At 40.2% G+C, this 19,329-nt stretch overlaps 1 protein-coding gene across 6 annotated transcripts in view; it reads left to right on the top strand.

Annotated features, from left to right (window-relative positions):
• LOC114149298 (nascent polypeptide-associated complex subunit alpha, muscle-specific form) overlaps positions 1 to 19,329 on the top strand; it is a 54,372-nt gene that overhangs the window by 9,927 nt on the left and 25,116 nt on the right. For 3 of the 6 annotated variants that reach the window (XM_028025041.1, XM_028025040.1, XM_028025042.1), the window contains exons 2-3: positions 7,775 to 11,513; positions 14,583 to 14,657. In XM_028025041.1, the coding sequence (XP_027880842.1) occupies positions 8,557 to 11,513; positions 14,583 to 14,657 (3,032 nt within the window). In that variant the 5' untranslated portion in view covers positions 7,775 to 8,556. Of the gene's footprint in view, positions 1 to 7,774; positions 11,514 to 14,436; positions 14,658 to 19,329 lie in introns of all 6 variants that reach the window. The other 3 variants (XR_003596484.1, XR_003596483.1, XM_028025043.1) reach the window with 3 other exon arrangements.

The raw sequence follows: 19,329 nt of genomic DNA, 5'->3' as shown, positions 1-19,329 counted from the left end.
AAACCATGAACCTCCATAGAAGCCCAGAGAAATGTGTTTAAAATTGAAGCCAAGATGTTTTATCCAAATTGAGCCTGAAGAAACTCAGGCGTATTTTACCATTTTGATCAATCTCAATAACCTTTCAAGCGTGTTTTCACTATTCAACCATATTTTCACATTGTTCAGGTGAAAGGCAATGTTTTCTTCTATTTCAATGTCTATGCTGCCTTCAGGATATATAGAAACCTGACAGATTGATTTAAATTAGATGTGTGGTGAAAATAATACATCTAAACCATGTAGGACAGAGACCCCTGAAGATCAGGGTTAGTGACGACCACCTTTGATATAGAACCAGACCTCCAATGATTTGACAAGAAAACCTAAAGCTACTCCTAATGGTAATATCCTGCTCTTTATTCTATTTTGAGTGTGTTAGCTGGTGGTGTCACTGGGCAAGAAGAAGTGATCATGTCCAGGTTTCCAGTCCATCACAGGGCCTACACAGAGATGCACAGGACAGACATCTACTCTTGCACAATTAACTTAATTTGGTTATTTTGAGACTATGGAAGGAAACGGAGAGTTGGATCCTGTCGTAACCATGTATGAATGGGTAAAACATTGTGAACTAATGTGGACATGTTGGTTTCCATGCGTGCTGTAAGGTTGATTTTCAATTTTAAATGACCTTGGTTTATATTGTGGTGTGTGTCTATGCTACCCTGTGATGGACTAGGAGCTTCCAGAGAATAGTCTACTTCTCACTTAACCTTGATTTTTTTTTTTTCTTTTTTAGAGGGCTCAGTAAGAAGAACTGTCATTCAATTGAAAGATCATGAGTTAGATTTTGGCTTCTCTTGGCCACATGCTTGGGCAAGATTCTGAACCTGAAGATGTTTTTTTTTTTGTTGTTTTTAACAGGACGAGTCCTGCAGTAAAACCAGGCTTAATTTTAGTTGCCATCTGCCATTACTAACTTTGGGTTTAGTCCAAAATGTGTTTAAAAATTAGCATCTGGAAAATGAAGTGTGGAATTTTGAAGTAGATAATGAGTAGAAATACTTTTTTTTCTTTCTTATTTAACATATTATCTGTCAGCAGGTCAGCATAATAAGCATACGTTACATACATGTATAGAGAATCAATTTCAGTTGTCTTTCTTTTCCCATCGGCTAAGTATTTACCAATCTCCATTTTTCTGTCATTCAGTTTCTCAACACTTGGAGAGCTTTTCTGTCTGCTGGCCAGCTGTTTTCATAAAGCTGACATTGACTTGGCTTTAGAGGCAATGCACTATTATGTACTTGTTGATTTGTAAAGAAGTGACACGGCTTTTCTTCAGCTAAGCAGAGAATCTATGAGCGTGCTAGTCTGTTCTGCTTTGTTTCTGACAAAATATTATCTTTAAACTTCAGTAAAACTTTTTTGCAATGATGGATGCAGAACCCAAATAATAAATTATCTAATGAGAAAGCAATGTTTGCTCAATCTTCTTGTGATAGGCAGACATTCTCAAATTTGCACACAGTTGCTTGAGTATGCTTGCTCCAATTCACTGGCCTACAAATAGGAATTTCAAATTAGGCAAAGGATTTTGGTCAGAGGAGGACAGATGGAACAAATCATTATTGGCAAACACATTCTGGAAGGAAAACTCAAACAGTTGTGATCCATCTTCCTCATGAAGAGCTGAACCAATGACTCTGCAAACATTTATGTTAATGTAAATTATAATTAATGGCAGCAGAAGTTAATTTGCATAAAACATTTTCAATTTATGATCAGAGTTATGTCTAGATATTAAGCAACAACCAGGAGACTTATTTGACAGCTTGATGTTTCTTCATCAAATACAAAGAAAAAGCTACATAAGAATATGTTCCATCTCAAAACAAGCAGCATGTGCTTTAGTAAACCATTACATGGTAGCTAGGACAAGTTGTAAATATTAGATTGCCCACCTAAATGGCAAATAGAGCTCATAGAATCATATAAGCTGTTTCAAATGTTAATGATTGAGGCTCATTATTTGCAACTAGTGTGTCTGGATTGCATTTTAGTGTCACACAAAAATGTACAGCTTTAAGGAGTAACACTCCAATACCTATTTTCTTTCAGTAAAAATCTGCAAGAAAAAACAAATAGGTCAGGCTGACACAAGAAAAGCCACGTCCGGCTGCACTGCCACACTAACAGCTTAGGTTTGTATCTAGAACACATTCAGACAACAATGAACCAGATGGTTTAATGCTCCGTCGTTATCTTAAGTGATTTAAGTCATAAGTGTATATTTATTTACAAAAGTAATTTTGTGGGCATGTTTTGTACAATGCTTTCACTTCGGCTCATGAATTGTGTCTCTCGTTGGTTTTTAAAAGGCCACACGGAGATCGTTTTAGACAAACAGGCTATTACAACAGCGTCTGAACACAATCATAATGGTTGTACTCACTGAGTTCCCATGCAGTGCATTTCATACGAAAATTTTCTTTGCATGATTTGATTTGCTGCTTGGATTGGTTGAATTGATGAGATCAGTCAAATGCATCAACACCAAACAGTGTTTCCAGCTAGTGTTTGCAAAAGTACTCATGCTGCATGTTTTTCACTTTTTGTCATTGTTATTACCACAAATATCAGTGTAGATTATTTGGATTTTTTGTGATAGACCCTCAACAAGTAGTGCATAACGGTGAAGTGGAAGAAAAAATCTGAACTGTTTGAACATTCATGTCAAATAATACTCAGAAACTTGTATTTGTATAGAGTGCATCTCAAATCTTTTGCCACAGATTCTCAATTGGATTCCAGCTGTATGTTTACTGTTATTGTCCTGCTGTGGGTTGAACGTCTACTCTAGTCTCAAGTCTACGAGAGCCTCTTACAGGTTGTCTTCTGGCCCCAGTTTCAAAAATACACGTGTCCACATGGGACTGTTTTCAGAAATGTTTTCATCTACACAAAAACAAGATGTTGTTTTTACTCCTCCAGACCTGTAAGTGGCGTTAAATATCAAGTATTGGACCTGTGCATAACACCGCCACAAGAGATTAGAGGTAAACACAACAAGAAAACAAGAATGGTGAACAACGTTCACCAGACTTTTGTGGAACTTTTTTACCTTTAATGAGGTGCTGCAGCAGCTGCAGGGCCATTATAAACATGTAATCCACCGTTGTTGTTGTTGTTGTTTTTGTATGACACATATGATGCATTTCAGATTATAGGTCAGGTTCATGTTTGTGCTAATACGTCTCCTTTTTCACAAAAGATGCATTTCATTGTCCACTCAAATAGACAACATTTTTACTCTGGAACCCATTTTGGGCCCACAGTGTGGAAAAGGGGGAAAAATGGTTAAAAATCTTTGTTTTTTTTAACAGAAACGTTCCAATGTTGACATTGGAAAGTCAACATTCCATTGGAAATGTTGACTTTCCAATGTATTTTTATATGTAAAATACATATTACACTGTATTTACATCTATACATTTTGTAATCAACTCTGACAAGCCCAGACCCTACTGAAAAAAAAACATCCTAAAATTGAGTTGCTGCCATCTACCTGTTCTACTTGTAGGCTTGTGACAAACCACAAATGAAATGGCATCAGACTTATGTAGCACGTTATCAGGACACTCAAACATGTTTTTCATAAAATATGACTCCTCATGTCCAACAATAGCCTTGTCAACTTCAATCTGCCATTTATGCAGCAGTGGATTTTATTTAGGGGAAGTCGAGTGAAGGATGTTAAATGCAAATGAACTGGTTTAAAGCTCTTCTGTCTCCTTCACAGGACAATCCAAGGATGCTCATCTTACTGAGAATGTGTTATTTTCCTAAATAGCAAAAAAAAAAAAAAAAAAAACTGCTTATTATAGCTGCTTCAGGTCAAAGTTGTTTACTCCCTTATTTCCAAAAGGCATCCGTATAATTTCCGGGAGTGTGTGGTTTAAGATTGCTTACATATGCATGTGCTTGTGTTTACAGAGAAATCTTTGTCACCACAAAGTTGTACATTTGCAATTTTTAATTCACTCGCTGCTTGTATTGTATCAAATAAACTGAAACACCCGCTTGCGTGAGACTTTGCTGCGCTTTGCTGAACACAGTGCTTACCTGACAAAATAGGCATCTAGTAGCAACTCCCAGGGAGCTGTTCTTGAATTGGTGATCCCTTTTGACAAGACCGCAGGAGAACTGCAACGGCTGATGCGGGTTGCATCTACTGTGAGAGCCATGAGAGCATTGTTAATTCCTGTGACAGAGCACAGGTATAAACCAGGAGCCTCTTTGTGTTCACAGGGCCAATGACTGATCATATAGCTTTTCTTAGTTCCTCTTCAGTAAACCCTTAAATGCCCTGACGCGCTGATGCTCCCGATTTACCACTTCACTGAACCCTAACCATGACATTTCCTCTGCTGCCAGGGGTTGTTCCCTCCTGCTTTGCGGCCTGCCAACCCAACTCTCCCCACACCCCCGCCACCCCTCCCTCCACCATCCCTGCTTTTTCCCTCCGCCCCATCTCCCTCTTACTTATTCAGAATCCCACTCCTCACAGTTCACTGTGTGTCTCATAGCATCTCTAAATATAACTAAGCATGTCTATCTCTTCTCCTTCCTCTTCCTGCCTCCTCCTCCTCTTAGTCCATCCATCCATCCATCCATTTTCTGTTCACCCTTGTCCCTAATGGGGTCGGGAGGGTTGCTGGTGCCTATCTCCAGCTACGTTCCAGGCGAGAGGCGGGGTACACCCCGGACAGGTCGCCAGTCTGTCGCACCTCCTCTTAGTCCTGTCTGACAAATTTAGGCATGCTTAGACAATCTGATCTGACATGACTTTACATAACAATTCAAACCACAGAACCCCCCTACCTCCCTGGCACAGGGAGAGCCAAAGGTTTATTATTGTCATGGATGTAATTCTCACCACTCCTGTAGGACTCCAGGCTCAGAAAATTACAATCAGATTTGCACATCCAGGATGTTCTTGATTCTTGAGTCCATGAGATCTGTGCTCCTCTGAGTAACCGTGGTTTAGAAAAGAAGAGTTGGATGCGATGCAGGCATTATTGTCACCCCACATGAGGTGATAGATGCCTGTACTTGGAGTAAAGCCTTCTCGCAGACGCTAGCAGGAAGCAAGAGGGCTAGAGTAAATCTTAAATAATAACGATAGAGAGTTATGACCCCTGTTGGCGTTATGCCGTTGCACACGTTCATCCTCTTGCCTGATGATTTATTTCTTGTCTGCCAATAAAAGCTTAACATGGAAATGTCACATGTGGGTAAATGGCTGGCCTCAGCCCCTGGAGTGAGCTCATGCAGCATTAAGAGGGTATGGATTCATTAAACTGTCGGCATAAATTTTGACCCAAGGCTAGTTTGCAGGCTGAGAGCGAAGAATTTGGATGTGGTTCTTAACAGGACGGGAGATTTTCAGCAGTGTCGTAAAGGTGGAGAGGAAGATACAAGTGATGGGTGAAAATGAGAAAAATAGGCCTGGTTTCAAGTAAGATAGAATGAGAGCACACTCAGGATGACAGCCCATAGTATAAGAGAGGGTAATGCTCCTTTGGCGGTGTATGGATGAAACTGGATAGTCTAAAGAGAATTTTATCCTGGTAGAGTTGTGAAATAATATAAATATCAAATACAAAGAACAAAATTTGTATATACTACTCAAACTTTCACACAAGTCTAATTACAACCACAAACCTTGGGTCATTTTGGGGGATTTTGAGTGATAGACTAACAGTCAAAAAAGACAAAGTAATGAAAAATTGCAAAGTGGAAAATGATACATGGAATTCAAATTGTTTTACTGCACATAAAATCCTTTTATAGCAAACTGATATTTGTGGTTATAAAGTAATAAAAGCTGAAGATGTTTTAAGACTGGGTATTATGTGCTTGCCAGGCACAGAGTGCCATTTTATAACCCAATCAAGCATGTTGCCTCCATTTCTTATGAAAATGCTGTATCATGTCAAAAACAACTTAAAAACATTGTGACTTTACATCAGACAGAAAAATTGGTCTCCATTCATCAAAAACCTCCTACCCTTTCCAACACTCACCCTTCAGGGATGTCAACACAACAATGCTTCTCATGCTGTCCATTGTACAACCGTTATTAGAAATATTGTAGTTTGTATGATAAGCTCAGCAGATGCACAGTTCCACCAGATGTTTGCTAACTTTGACTGCTGCTAGTCTGGTGGAGATGTGCTGGGGAAGTGCAAGGAGAGGGTGCTTTGCTGGAGACTGCAGCTCTAAGGCAAAACTTTGGGGAATTAGGCGGTACATTGCAGAACGTGTTAGGGCACCTCAATTGGTTGCCACAGGAGATTCAATGATCCCTCAAAACATGCATGAATGAATCAAAACAGCACTCTTGGTATGTTTTTGATGAGGGCATAACATTATGACATAAAGCCCAAAGGTTGATTTTGCATAACGCCCCCTTTAAGAGGTATGAATAGTTTTGCAAGGCACCTTATTGAGCTAAAGATAAATCCTTGTTTTTGTATTTTAAGCCTCTGTAGCAGAAAAATAGATTATCCATGCATAAGAATATTTATCATTTCGAAGAGAGATGTGGTCTTGGTGATTTAGCTAATCTTTACACATAGAAGTGATAAGAAAGTAAAAAGAATCAGAACTTTGTGGTATGTTTAATAATTCACTATGGTTGTTATTTTCCTTAAGGCTTTGTCTGTGTGACTGTAATCATAATTAATCCTAATAACCATGTTTTTAAAGAGGTTGACGGAAGGGTGCGGCTGTGACAAAGATCCCTCTCCTCAGAGCAACAAAAAGAGAGAGAGAAAGCAAGAAAAAAAAATGGTGGACATAAATAAATGTGGCAGGGCCTCGGGTATCACACTCCCTAAATAACCTGGGAGCTGTGAAGGAGTCACTAATTACCCCTCCCACAGAAGATAAGAGTACGGACAGTCACACTCGCACCCAGAATTAGCGCGTGGGCCTGTCAGTGTCAGGGGCTATCATGAGGAGATAACAAGGAAGAAATCCATAGATCCTGTAAGGCAGACGACAGCATCACGCCTAACTGCTAGCAACACGGACAAGCAGTGGAAGTGATATACAGCATATATATATATATATATATATATATATATATATATATATATATATATATATATATATAGTATGTGTGTCACAGACATGCCGCAGCATCAGAGAGACAAGAACATACTACTAACCACAGCATGGTAGACAGACTGCCACAGAGTGATCAGATGAATCAGAGAGGTTGTCATTGTGGCAGATCATCAAGAACTGATAACAGAGCTGCAGACTGTTAAAACATAGAGGAAAAGAAAAATCTGTAAGACACATGCACATGGGAAATATGATAACAGTCATTCTGTGTTCCCAAGAGCTGGAAAAAAACACTTTTTATTGCTTCTACAGCAACGCCATGTTTAACAATTTCTAATGATACAGAGAAAATCAAATAGACATAAAATATAAGTATCCCCTTCAGCCAATATGAATAGGCCTTAATTACAATCCCTTTTCACTTGTTTGGGGCGTTTATTTCTCTGCTGCTTGTAGTCGTCCACCTCCAACTCTTCAGTCGTTTCTCCTAACTAATGTATTCTTCTTCCTCCCACTGTGTGGACTGTACCCTTATTCATTTCAAAATAGCTGCATACCTTATGTCATCCTATCTCAAACAACTGCTTAAACAGATATGCATTTGTAAACAACTACAGTCTCTTCTTTTTTCCCCTTTTTGTGTACTTTTCTGTAGGAGCTAGCACCATCTTCAGCCATGGGAGAATGACACTTTGACTCCACAACTAAAATACAGAAAGTGAAATCAACGAAACAGACAAAGCAGTCTTGACGACATAAGTTTCAAAAGGCAGCTCGTTATGGGAAGACCCTCCGAAGACCATCCCATACATAGGCTACTGGGGACAAAACATGAGTACAAGAAGGGACTGCCAAGTATGCAAACCTAAGGATGAACAGGCTATATTCCCTGACTCTCTGCCCATTGGCATTGCAAGCCTTTTTGGCCTCATCATGATATTTGCAAGGGGAAATTAGGAGAAATGGGAGTAAAGGAAAATGTGCACATATTTAAAGGACATATAAAAGCATGGACATGTTCACTTTAACAAAATTTGATGCTGCTTTTCTCTAATTTATCTTAATATGTCATATTTTTGTAGAAGTGAAGGTAAAATATCACAGTTGCTGTAGAACTTAGCATTGGTCACAGTGATCTGACACACCCTTTTTACTGTCTATGATGTTGGTTTACCTTTACCTGTGGACATTGTAGTAATTCTTCTTAAGGACAATTATTCTACAAATGGACTAAGCTTTGCAGGAGTTGACCGAACTTTGTTCGGTTTTATGAGGAAAATGGGACTCATCAATAAAGTACATAGCTCTCACATGCATTTAATACTATAGCAAAACAGTAATGAAAAACGTACTTTCCTTGTTGACACATGAACAAAAAGGCCTTTAAAACGGCAAACTGCCTGTGAATGTTGGGGAAGAAACAGAGTGGCCAGAGAAATGGTGAGCAAGGAGCCTAATCACTTGCTCACAGGCCAAAGCAACGGCAAGAGCACCTTGGCGGACAAACTGCCTGGAACAATGACTGTACGCTCTGTGCTGCTTAATCGAGACTCACCAGATATTGAAAGTCGCCTCAAGCGCCGTCGCAACCGCACCCATCAGGTTCGCTTCAAAGACCTTGAGGATGGCAGTAGCAGTAGTGGCAACAGTGCAACAGGGGAAAATAACACCCGTCAACGGACTGCCAAGGACCGTGACAGCCCACATCCTCTCCGGAAACACAACACCATGTCCACTCAGCCATGGACAGACAGACCACACACTGAGGGCCTACTTGGTCAAACCTCTGTGGTGGGGGCTGTGCGTGGGGATATGGCAAGTACAATAGAAAAGGTGGCTGCTTTTTTAGCACGAGCCCCACCTCATCCACTAACACCTGGTCCTACACGCAGATGTTGGGTGCCACCACAGTCTAACTCTCTAACTTTACCAATGACACGAAGACCCAGTACAAGCACCAGCACAGCCATTCAGACTTCACCATGCCTCAAAAAACCTCAGTCTCTCTCATCCACCCATGCACGTAGCCAAAGCACTGGGGACTCAGTTGGTGTGGATGGAGATGATGAGCATGACTCTCAAGATGAGTACCTTAGCCACAACCATGTGCTGCTTGGGTCCAAAGATCAGATTAGACCTCTGAGCTGTGGGGATAAAACTGTGGTAGAACGAAGATCTAAAGTATCAAAGACAGAAATTAAGTCAGGTGTTATGGTAAAACCATCCAGACACAGCTGTCCACCTTCAGTTCTTCACAATAGTGATCTGTGTCACAGTTCTTCAGTATCTTGCCGAGATGGTCCCAAGCGCCAGGGAAGTAGCACTCCTTCAGTAGTAAGGAGGAGAAAGCGCCTAAGCCGGACAACAAGTGATCCTGGAAAAGAAGTGCACTTCTGCACCACTCCCACACAAACTGAAAGCCCCCCTCGATCGCCTCCTCCTACAAATACCAAACTGTGTACAACTGAAGTTCAAACTGAGGGTCCATCTTCACCTCCAGCTTCAAAGCATTGCACCACCCAAAGTCAAAATGAACGTAAACATCAGTCTCTAAATTTGAGTGACGAACACTGCTCAACACAAATTCAAACCACTAATTCTTGTCAAACCCTACCTCAAAATGTTGAGCAGTGTACCCCTCAAAAACAAGCAAACTCTCCATGTCCATCTTCCCCAAATCATAAACCTTGCACTACACAATTGCCAACTTGTAGCTCTGTTGCCTCTCCACCTTTAGTTGCATCACCCAGCTTACATTCTGACATACAAGTGTCTGCTTCTGGAGCTGAAAACCCTCCCACCACCAAAATTTCTACTGTGCCTTACTGTACTTCTCCTCCAACACCGGCAAATGCACCACTACAAATCACTGAAAAAGGCTATAAGGCAGCTTCTTCATCTCCTACTAAGCCAGAAAGTGTCACTAATCCTCCACCAAACATCCTACCTTTTTCCTCCACTCCTGCACCTTCTGCTGCCCAAAGCCCTATTCCTTATTATACTGTTTTGTCTCCACCAACACCACCCAGCAAAACTGCTGCTTGCTCTAGTCCTTCCTTTACTGCCCCTCAGTCCTCATCATATAACTGCATATCCCCAGTATCAATATCATCCTCTTCCTTAACCTGTTCCACCCCTACTCCAAATGTAAGCACCATTTTAACATCTTGTGAACCTAACAAACAGCCCAATGCTGTCCCAAATGTAAGACATCAACAACCACCATCAGGTCCAACAAATAATGTATCACTCACAAACCTCACACCCTGTACAATTGTGACTCAGACTGCCCTGTCTTGCACATCCATATCATATTACACCAGTACTCATCCAGGTGGACCCCACACACCCCAGATTAATCAAACATCACCTTCTTACACCACTGTTATACAAACAGTATCTCATTGTAACATACCGTACCAAACAGTGCAAAACAACCCCCCTGCCAGCACTGGGATAACCCTTTATCCCTCCCCTGTCCCTAGACTTGAATCGTGCACTTCTCCACCTCCAATTGTGAAAGCATATGTGTCCACTCTTCAGAATGCTCAAGCTTGTGGGACTCCAACTAAAGCTGTTCCTTTGTACTCTTCAAAATTTCGTGCTGCACCACCATACACTCCCCCTTCTCAAGCCCCCTATAATGCTCAGGATAAGAGGGGCATTCGACTTCCACCTCCTCCTCCACCACCTCCTCCCTACACACCACGGAAAAAAGGAAGTGAACCTGCAGTTGCCACAGCCCTAACACCCATGCTTAGGACAGAGAGCAAGGCCAATGAAAAAGGTATTGAGAGGGAAGAGAAAAAGGAGGATACAATGGATATGAAGTGTACAGACTCACCCAAGTTCTGTGGGAGACCCAGTTCTCTGAAGCACAGAGCTCAAACTCCGCCAGTTGCTGTGATGAAGGGAGAGAGGCGCTCCTCTACCTCCTCCCCTGCCAAGGCCTGTTTTAAGCCCAGCTGTCTTAGCTCAGCCCAGGCTCAGCTTGGGGTGCTACACAAAATGCTCTGCTCAGGAGCCAGCGTCAGGCCCAACACACCAAACAGCCAACACTCGCTGCCACCTAACCAGCAGGGCTGCTCTGGTGCCAGGGGCTGCTCTGCCTCTGGGGGTCAGCCTGCAACTGGGCCGCTGAGTCCCACAAAAGCTGACACTTTAAGACAGGTTCAGGAAATTCTTGGAGGGTTGATGTCTGGGGCCAGGTGTAAACTGGACCCATCACGGGTGACGGAAAAGCTCCTGAGTCCCAATGGACCCCTGCATGATATTCGTAGCTTGCAGAACCAGCTTCACAGTCTGGAGGGCGTCCTGGAGACAAGCCAGAATACGATTAAGGTCCTGCTGGATGTCATTCAAGACCTTGAGAAAAAGGAAGCAGAGAGAGATGGGTGAGTAGGACAATGCAATACTGTGAAGTTACTATAAGGGGCAACTCTCATCTGTGGCATAAGAAAACCCACAAAAAAAATTATGTGTATTATTTTTCTATTAAGCTACCCACATTGGTTGCTTCTACATGGTGCATTGGGGCTTCTACATATTATAAAAAACACAGCTGACACCTCTCATTTAAAGAGATGCACTGTGGTATTCTCGATATGTGTTCCCCTTTGTCCTATTTTTACCCCAAAATTCTAATGTTTGTGATATCAATGTTCATGATTTGGACTGAACAATTCTAAGTCTGGGAGGTCGAAACTTTACTTCTGTGGCCTACATTTTCTTGAGTTCTCAGAAATAGGAGTGGTTATAACGGCATGCTTCAGGTGCTGAATAATCCACAGGTGTTAGTGATAGTTCAACCCTGTCACCCAGGGTTAAATTAAGGCATGAGAAATGAACTCGTTTGACTTTTAAAGCAACATAAAAGCCCTGGGCCAGAAAGGGAGTGATCCAGAATTTGAAGCCGTAAATACATAATGACTGAAACCCTCAGGCCAACAGAGCTGTAAATGTTGCCCTGGCTCGACATCTTAGCTCAGGGCCAAGAGTGGTGTAAAAAGGCCATCTTCTACTCTATACCATCCAGAATTCCCTTTGACCCAAAGAAAAGATGGTGTCCTAAAAAAGAAGTGGTATGATAGTAGAAAGTATGACTTTAAAGGTAAATGTCAGATTCTAGCCTAGGAGTTCATAGTTTTAATAAAACAATATATTTCTTTTCAAAGTTCAGACTCCACGAAGGAAAGTAATGTATGCTTAACTTTACACTAAGGCATTGGCTTGTTATCTCATGTATTATCTACTGGTGCAAAAAGTGGTTCTTTGAAGGCAAAATATACTTCACCAAAAAGTACATACACAAGTCGGCAGTAATAAACTTCCTGCGTCATGTGAGGTAACTCTTACAAATTGATGGTTTTCTGGGATACAATTCCCCTATTTATATTTCATTTCTATGCTGTACCCATTGTGAGTACAAGAATAAGTGGATGGAACACAATGTAAGTTTGTTTAGAAAGAGAAATACAGCAAGGTAAAACATCTAGGTTTGTGAAGAAAAGTGATGAAGAAATACCACATTGAATACTAATGTGTAGCTATTTTTATGATGTCTCATATCAGCCATTCAAGCTTAAATTATCTGCATGTCAAAGAATTTATGTCACGTCAGACTACAGGAAATGTCTAGGGGGCTCAGTTGCATCTATTTGAAGCAGCTTCATGCATGTGTGCAGCATGCAAGGTTTGATAGAAATCAACATTTAGCTGCCGTCATGTTGGTGGTTTCAGATGTTCCAAGCCTCTTAGTGTAAACCCTTTACTGTTCCCATCAAGACTTAATTAATCTGCTTCCTGCGTTGTAAGCAGCTTAGTAATTTCTCTCGCTTTATCGCACCAAAATAGTAAGTATATGATGTGGGAACATTCTTGGACAGGAAACGATATGGAAATGGGTGCTGGTCTATGAATCCATAGAAAGTTTTTAGTGGTACAGCTGAAATCAGATGCTTACATGTCCTATATATATAAAAAACCACATTTTATGTCTTGCAATCTGACATTAAATCATTGTAAGTCTGTTATTTCTTAAGTCAGTTTGGCTTTCCTAAATTATCTCTATATGATAGATGCCATACATTTTAGGGAATTGCTCATAACTTTAATTAAAATCAGGGATTTACATATACCAAGACTATTTGACCTCTAACTGTTTTGGAAAGTCCAGATGATGATGCAAAGGCTTTGTAGACTTCTAATTGGTTAATTTAGTTGTCTCAAACTCCAGTCCTCGAGGGCCACAGTCCTGCAACGTTTAGATGTGTCCCTTTTCCTGAAGACTTGATCAAACTGTTCATCATACTGCTCAGGAATGTTTGCAGAGATTAAAAAGAAGCCATTACCCCAAAAATCAACAAAAGCGACAGATCACAGTTTAGAACTCGACACAGTGATAAAGATGTTTAATTTTTAAGACATGTCCTGTGGTCTGATGATACTAAAAGTGAAGTGTTTGGCCATAATGACGCTTGTTGCAAAGGGAGAAACGTGTAGGCCTCAGGACACCATCTCGGTTGAGACGTATGGGGGTGACAGTATTGGGTGTTTTGTTGCAGGAGAGCCTGGTGCAGTTTACAATATCGATAGAATCACAAGCAAAAAACAGAGTGGACATTACAAGCAACACCTCAAGACATCAATTAGGATTCTCAAGCTTAGGCACGTATGTTTTCTAAATGGACAATGAACTATCAAATAGGTCTGAGAATGGCGTAAAGACAAGAAGTTGAATGTTTGGGGAAGGCTATCAGAAAGTCCAAATCTCAATGTAATAGAAACATTTGTAGGGAAAGCTGAAAAGGTGTGTGCGAGTCATACAGTTTAAAATATCACTCTACGAAATAGACAAAAAAACAGAAGTTTATGTCAATTTCAGAATTTTGACTAAGTAAATAAATAATATTAAAAAATGATTTCTTTTTCTTCTAGGATTGAGTAAATAGAAATAATATCAGCAATCCCAACTGACTCAAAACAGTGTAATGTCAGACCATGAGAAATGAAAAGGGTTTTTCAAACATTGTATGTAAATATCTGGCTAAAACTGCATCCAGACAGAATATCCCACAATATTATGTCAACTTTAATGCAGAGATTGTACTTCCAGGCATGTGACTGACAGCTCCTTTGTCTCATTTTGCCCATTCTAGTATTAGAACTCCACTCTAGTTTGTATGCATGCAAACTTGACTTTCACCTTCTAAGCATTATTTTATGCCCTGAGTGACACTGCGAGTCATGGTTTACATAACTGAGGGAGCTTGTTGGAGGGGGTGTAGTTCATTAAAAAATGATCAGGGATGATTTCAGGAAGAAGACTGGCGTACTCTGAGATCCTTGTGCCAGAAATGCTGCTCAGTGAGGTAACTTGACGTATCAGAAGGGTTACACAAATAAACATGCAGCAACACATGCCCCTGGTACCCCTGATATGTCATCTGTGTGCTTTTCAACAGAAGACATTCCTACAGAACGGGGCAGGACATTGAGAACTGTGGGACCTGCAGAGACTGCGCCTGCATCATCTACAGGTATGTTTGACCTGAGCATGTGTGAATTTCCTCAGCTTTATCATTGTCTTTCCTTCTTCTTCTAAATGCTGAGAGCACAGAGTTTCTCTCAGTGCACATTTATGCGTGCATCATGCTGTCATTTTGAATCACATCAGATCTAGAGGTTGTTTTATGGCTTGGGAGGATTGTTGTTCTTCACCGTGTGACAGCACAGCTGGGTGCAGCTCTCACAAGAATGGCCACTTGTCACCAAAACTTTGCTGCATCTATACATTATAACATATAGCTAACATCCTCATGGCTTAAATTTAATTAGCTGAACAACAGCAAATACATATTTTTTCCCCCCCATTTCATTTCCTTTCTTGCATACACACACACACCCAGGCCTGCACGCATATTTTCTATCTTCACAGGAACTTTGACTTCCATTCATTTTTCATTCATTTCTATAGTGTAACCCCTACATTTATGATATCTAACCATTTCTACCTAAACTCATTTCACACCTTAGTCATAAGCCCTAACCCCAAAACATCACTTCTTTGTATGGGGCCCAGGCTTTGGATCCCATAAACAATGGGTCCTAGTGTTTGTCGTAAACATGGGCCTTACAACGTATCAAATATACGCACACACACATTCTGACACAGTTGTATAAATCATTCTGCTCCCCACATTTAAACAGCACTTTGCACAAGGCCATAAAAAGGGCAAATGAAAACTGTGAAAAGCTTTGAAACGGAAAACTTTTAGATGTGAGTAGTTGAAAGGAAAAAAAAAATCTGATGGAATAAATAGATATTTCAACAGGAGAGTGGCGAAACTTGTTGGTACAGATATCTCCTAATAAATAGAACATCACAGCAAAGCTAATTCATTTCAGTAACTCAGTTCAAATATTGAAACCTTTTTCATGCACACGCTATACAAAGAGAGACTTCCTTTGTGAACAGGACTCTCTGCACCTGCACACATTGTCAAAAATACCAAACACCCCTTTAAAGATCTATTGTCTATAATAAAAATACTTTTATCTGTCTTGCTGTTATTGCGATACAGTTTTATTCTGAGACATAATCTGTAATGCATGTTGTTTCATTTTTAAAGATGTAATTATATTCCTTCTTAAATATTTTTAACTTATTGAGATGCAACAACAAAGCACTTCTCTGATTATTAAAACTATGATGTAAACAGCTTTGAGGTGTTGGTTATCTCATAAATCTGAAAAGCATATCTCAATTATCAAGTCAACACTAATCATCTGTCTTTGTAATGGTGCACTGCTGTTGAGAAAAATGACAAGTACACACTTTAGACTGTGTGCTCAGATAATCACAAATGTATTATTCATTATTATGCACAGCTAAGAAGGCTTTCCCCATAGCTACAAAATATCTTCAACCTAAAAAAAACCAACAAAAAATGCCCGAAATTTCCGCTGAAGTTTGGTTATAGTACACCACATAAATGATTCAGTTAAAGTAATATATTAGTCTTTATTCTCTGTAATTTATTTTCACTGTGTTTGAAAACAATCCTCAAATAAGACATGACGAAAGGAAGAGTGGCAGAAGACAAGAAAGAAGGTGTCTGAGAATAAGAGTGGAAAAGTGGGAAAATATATAAATGGCTCAAAAGATCTGGGGAAAAAAGATCAGAAGTTTTGAAAGGGAATGAGACAAAAAGAAAGCCGGGGGAGGGGAGCCTCATAAGGGAGCGATTTATTGAGAATCTAAATACAAATTCATGTTGATATGTCTGAATATTACTTTTTTGAAAGATAAGCATGTGTGCTTACTTTACCCATTTTTTTTCCCTCCCAAAAGAGGCTTTTTTGGTACTCATTCTTAAACTGCACAACTTTTTAAGTCAGATTCTTTTGTGGTCAAAAGCAGTATTATCTCTCAATCATGTCAACACATTTCACTTGTGTTTGAGTGAAGGGCTTTCCTGTTTCGAGAGAGAAAACGATATACTCTTCCTCCACAGCCTCGCAGGGATTTGAGTTCAGTTTAGTTAAGAAAAAAAAGACAGAATCGGACAGCTGGAGAGGAATATCTGGAGATAAGGTGTAGCCTGGTAAGAATGACTGATGGTAATGCCTGAGAATCTGACAAGGCAGATTCTATCAATTAAAAGGCTCTTTGAAATCTAACTTCCATGACAAACAGCAAAGCTTTAGACACTATTTGCTGCAAGCAGTATCAGTTGAAGTACTGATACTGCTTGAACTGTTTCATGTTTTGTTATTTTACAACTTTAAACTGCAAGGTGATTTTATTTCATAGATCAACACATAGTAATGTATAATTGCACAACTATGTGTGTTGCAATTCCATCACACTGGATGGAGAGTGTTTGTGAACTCTTGCCAAAGATTCTGGATTGAATTTAGGTCTGGCCTTAAGAGGACTGTAACACATGAATTCTAGCTCTGGCTGTGAGTTTAAAGTCATTGTCTTAACTCTTCTGTCTCAACTCAGACGTCCATTATTTCTTTCAGGGCCATGTATTTAAATTAGTCCATCTTATTTTCCTTTTGAAGAATACCATCTCCATTCCATTCTACTCCCAACACTGTGCTTTATTGTGAGGAAGGTGCCTTGTTAGTTTACATGTCAAGTTCAGTTACATGTCCTTCTTTGAAAAAGCCCCCACTCCTGTGTTTTTATCCTGAATGGCTAACAGGACTTGTCGCTGTGTGTGGATCACACACAGCGACATGTTTGACCAAACTTACTTTGCTGTTAAGCAGTGCAGAGTCACATACAAGGCCAACAGCATTACAGCTTAACCGCATCCCAAACCAGGTTATGAACATAACAATCCCAAATACGGCAGCAATTCTAAGGCAAAATAGCTTCAAAAGGCTGAGATGCTGCACAGCAATCTTAAGAGAGGTGTGCTTAAACAAATGTCTGTTTAGCAGAGTGGCCCAAAACTCCCTCACATCACTGTGAGAGATTGATAAGTTCAAACATCAAATGTCTGCTTCATTTAGTAAAGAATACGCCTTTTTTTCTTTTAAATATAAATTCCAATCGTTGAATATTAAATAAGAACTGATGCTGTGCCACTGTGGGATTGCACACAGAGCTTTGTTCTCTATTACTCAGGACATTGTTCTGGGCAAAGCTTATGTAAAAATGCAAATGACACTTTAGGCATGCAAATGCAGATACCAGCAAGAGTGTAACAGTTTGTACCTAACCAGGACTTATAAATAAGTGTTTTATTGGTATCAAGTTCTGATGCTAAAGGAGGAATAATACATAATGTATCCAGTGTTATTTAACTAGCACCAATAGTAAATTAGCTGCATATTAATATGTGAATCACATTCTGAGTCCATGCAGGGGTGTGAAGTAGTGAGGGGAATGATGATTTGTACTCCCTGGTATATTTTTTCACTTACAGCAAACGTAGCATACGGAACAAAGTGGGGAGGTCTAACAAGGAGCTGTTGTGTTTAATCCCCGTGGAGTGTGCAGAGACAGGAGCCTAATCAGATCTGTACTCTGCTGCTTTATCTGTGCAACTGCTCCGTCTATAGCTCGATCACGCATTTTGCCGGCGGAGTTCGATGGGTCGCCACTCTGAGATGGATTAATGGCTCTCTTGACCATACGGTTTCAGCTAAGCTTCAAGTCCACTAAGAGTTCCCCTCCGCACACCCCCTTCAAATGCGATCCATCATCGTCTTCAGTGAGCAGCAGATAATTGAGGAAAAGAGAAAAAAAAGGCTGCTGAGGAAGCATTCTTCCCTCATCCCTGCTTACTGACTGTTATCTGTGGCCTCATTTCCCGCTAATACTGTTTTCTCTTTATTCTTTTCATTTTTATTCCTCGTTGCATCAGTGATACCTATATGTACAGCACGTCAGGTGCATTGATGCAGTGCAGGTGGGTGATTGCAGCTGGAGTCTCTTAACACCTTTAGAATGAAAGCTTTAGATAGATCCAGTTGGAGAGATTTAAAATAACACTTTGGGGCAGAAATTACAGTTCTTCACAAACTAATTATGAGTGCTTCATAGCTCTTATCCTTACTGACACGGCGTAGCATTTAAGACCATAGTGTAAGGTGGTAACGCTGCAAACTGGATATAAGAACAGACATTGGACTCAGTGCTATAGCTTTCTGTGTCTGTAGCACACATCTCTTATATCATCTGGAGTCTCCCACTCTGTCCTTTTGTAACTCTAGAGCTCTGTGAAATATTCATTCACATTAAAAATGAATTGCTGTGGCTTTAAAAGATTTTAAAAAGTAATAATGGTGTTGAAGATGAACTGGAGACATGTCTTTCTAGGCTCTGTGTGGATGAAGGTTCACTCTTTGACATTTCTTGATAGATTACAATCATTAAGCAGGAATCTTTGGATGATTACACAGACACTGTAAAAACGTCTTTCAGATGGTATTTAAGATTCATATTCTACATTAAAAGGTGCTATCCCAAAGCGTCATGCAAAGGAAAAGTAGGATGGTCCACATGTATTGTTCAAACTTTTACGCTATCACACTCTCCGGTACAAAATATTCCATCCGTGTATTCCGTCCATCTGTCCGTCCGTCCATCCTGCCAATGACACCCCAGTTGTAATCCAGGCAACCATAATAACCTCATAAAATTTGTGTTTTGACATCTACCTCCTTAGATTCATTATATTAAACATGAGC

The sequence above is a fragment of the Xiphophorus couchianus genome, chromosome 8, assembly GCF_001444195.1.
Source record: "Xiphophorus couchianus chromosome 8, X_couchianus-1.0, whole genome shotgun sequence".
NCBI classification, from domain to species: Eukaryota; Metazoa; Chordata; class Actinopteri; order Cyprinodontiformes; family Poeciliidae; genus Xiphophorus; species Xiphophorus couchianus.
Note: the sequence above shows the minus strand (reverse complement) of the source record. Positions and strands in the feature narration are given on the sequence as shown.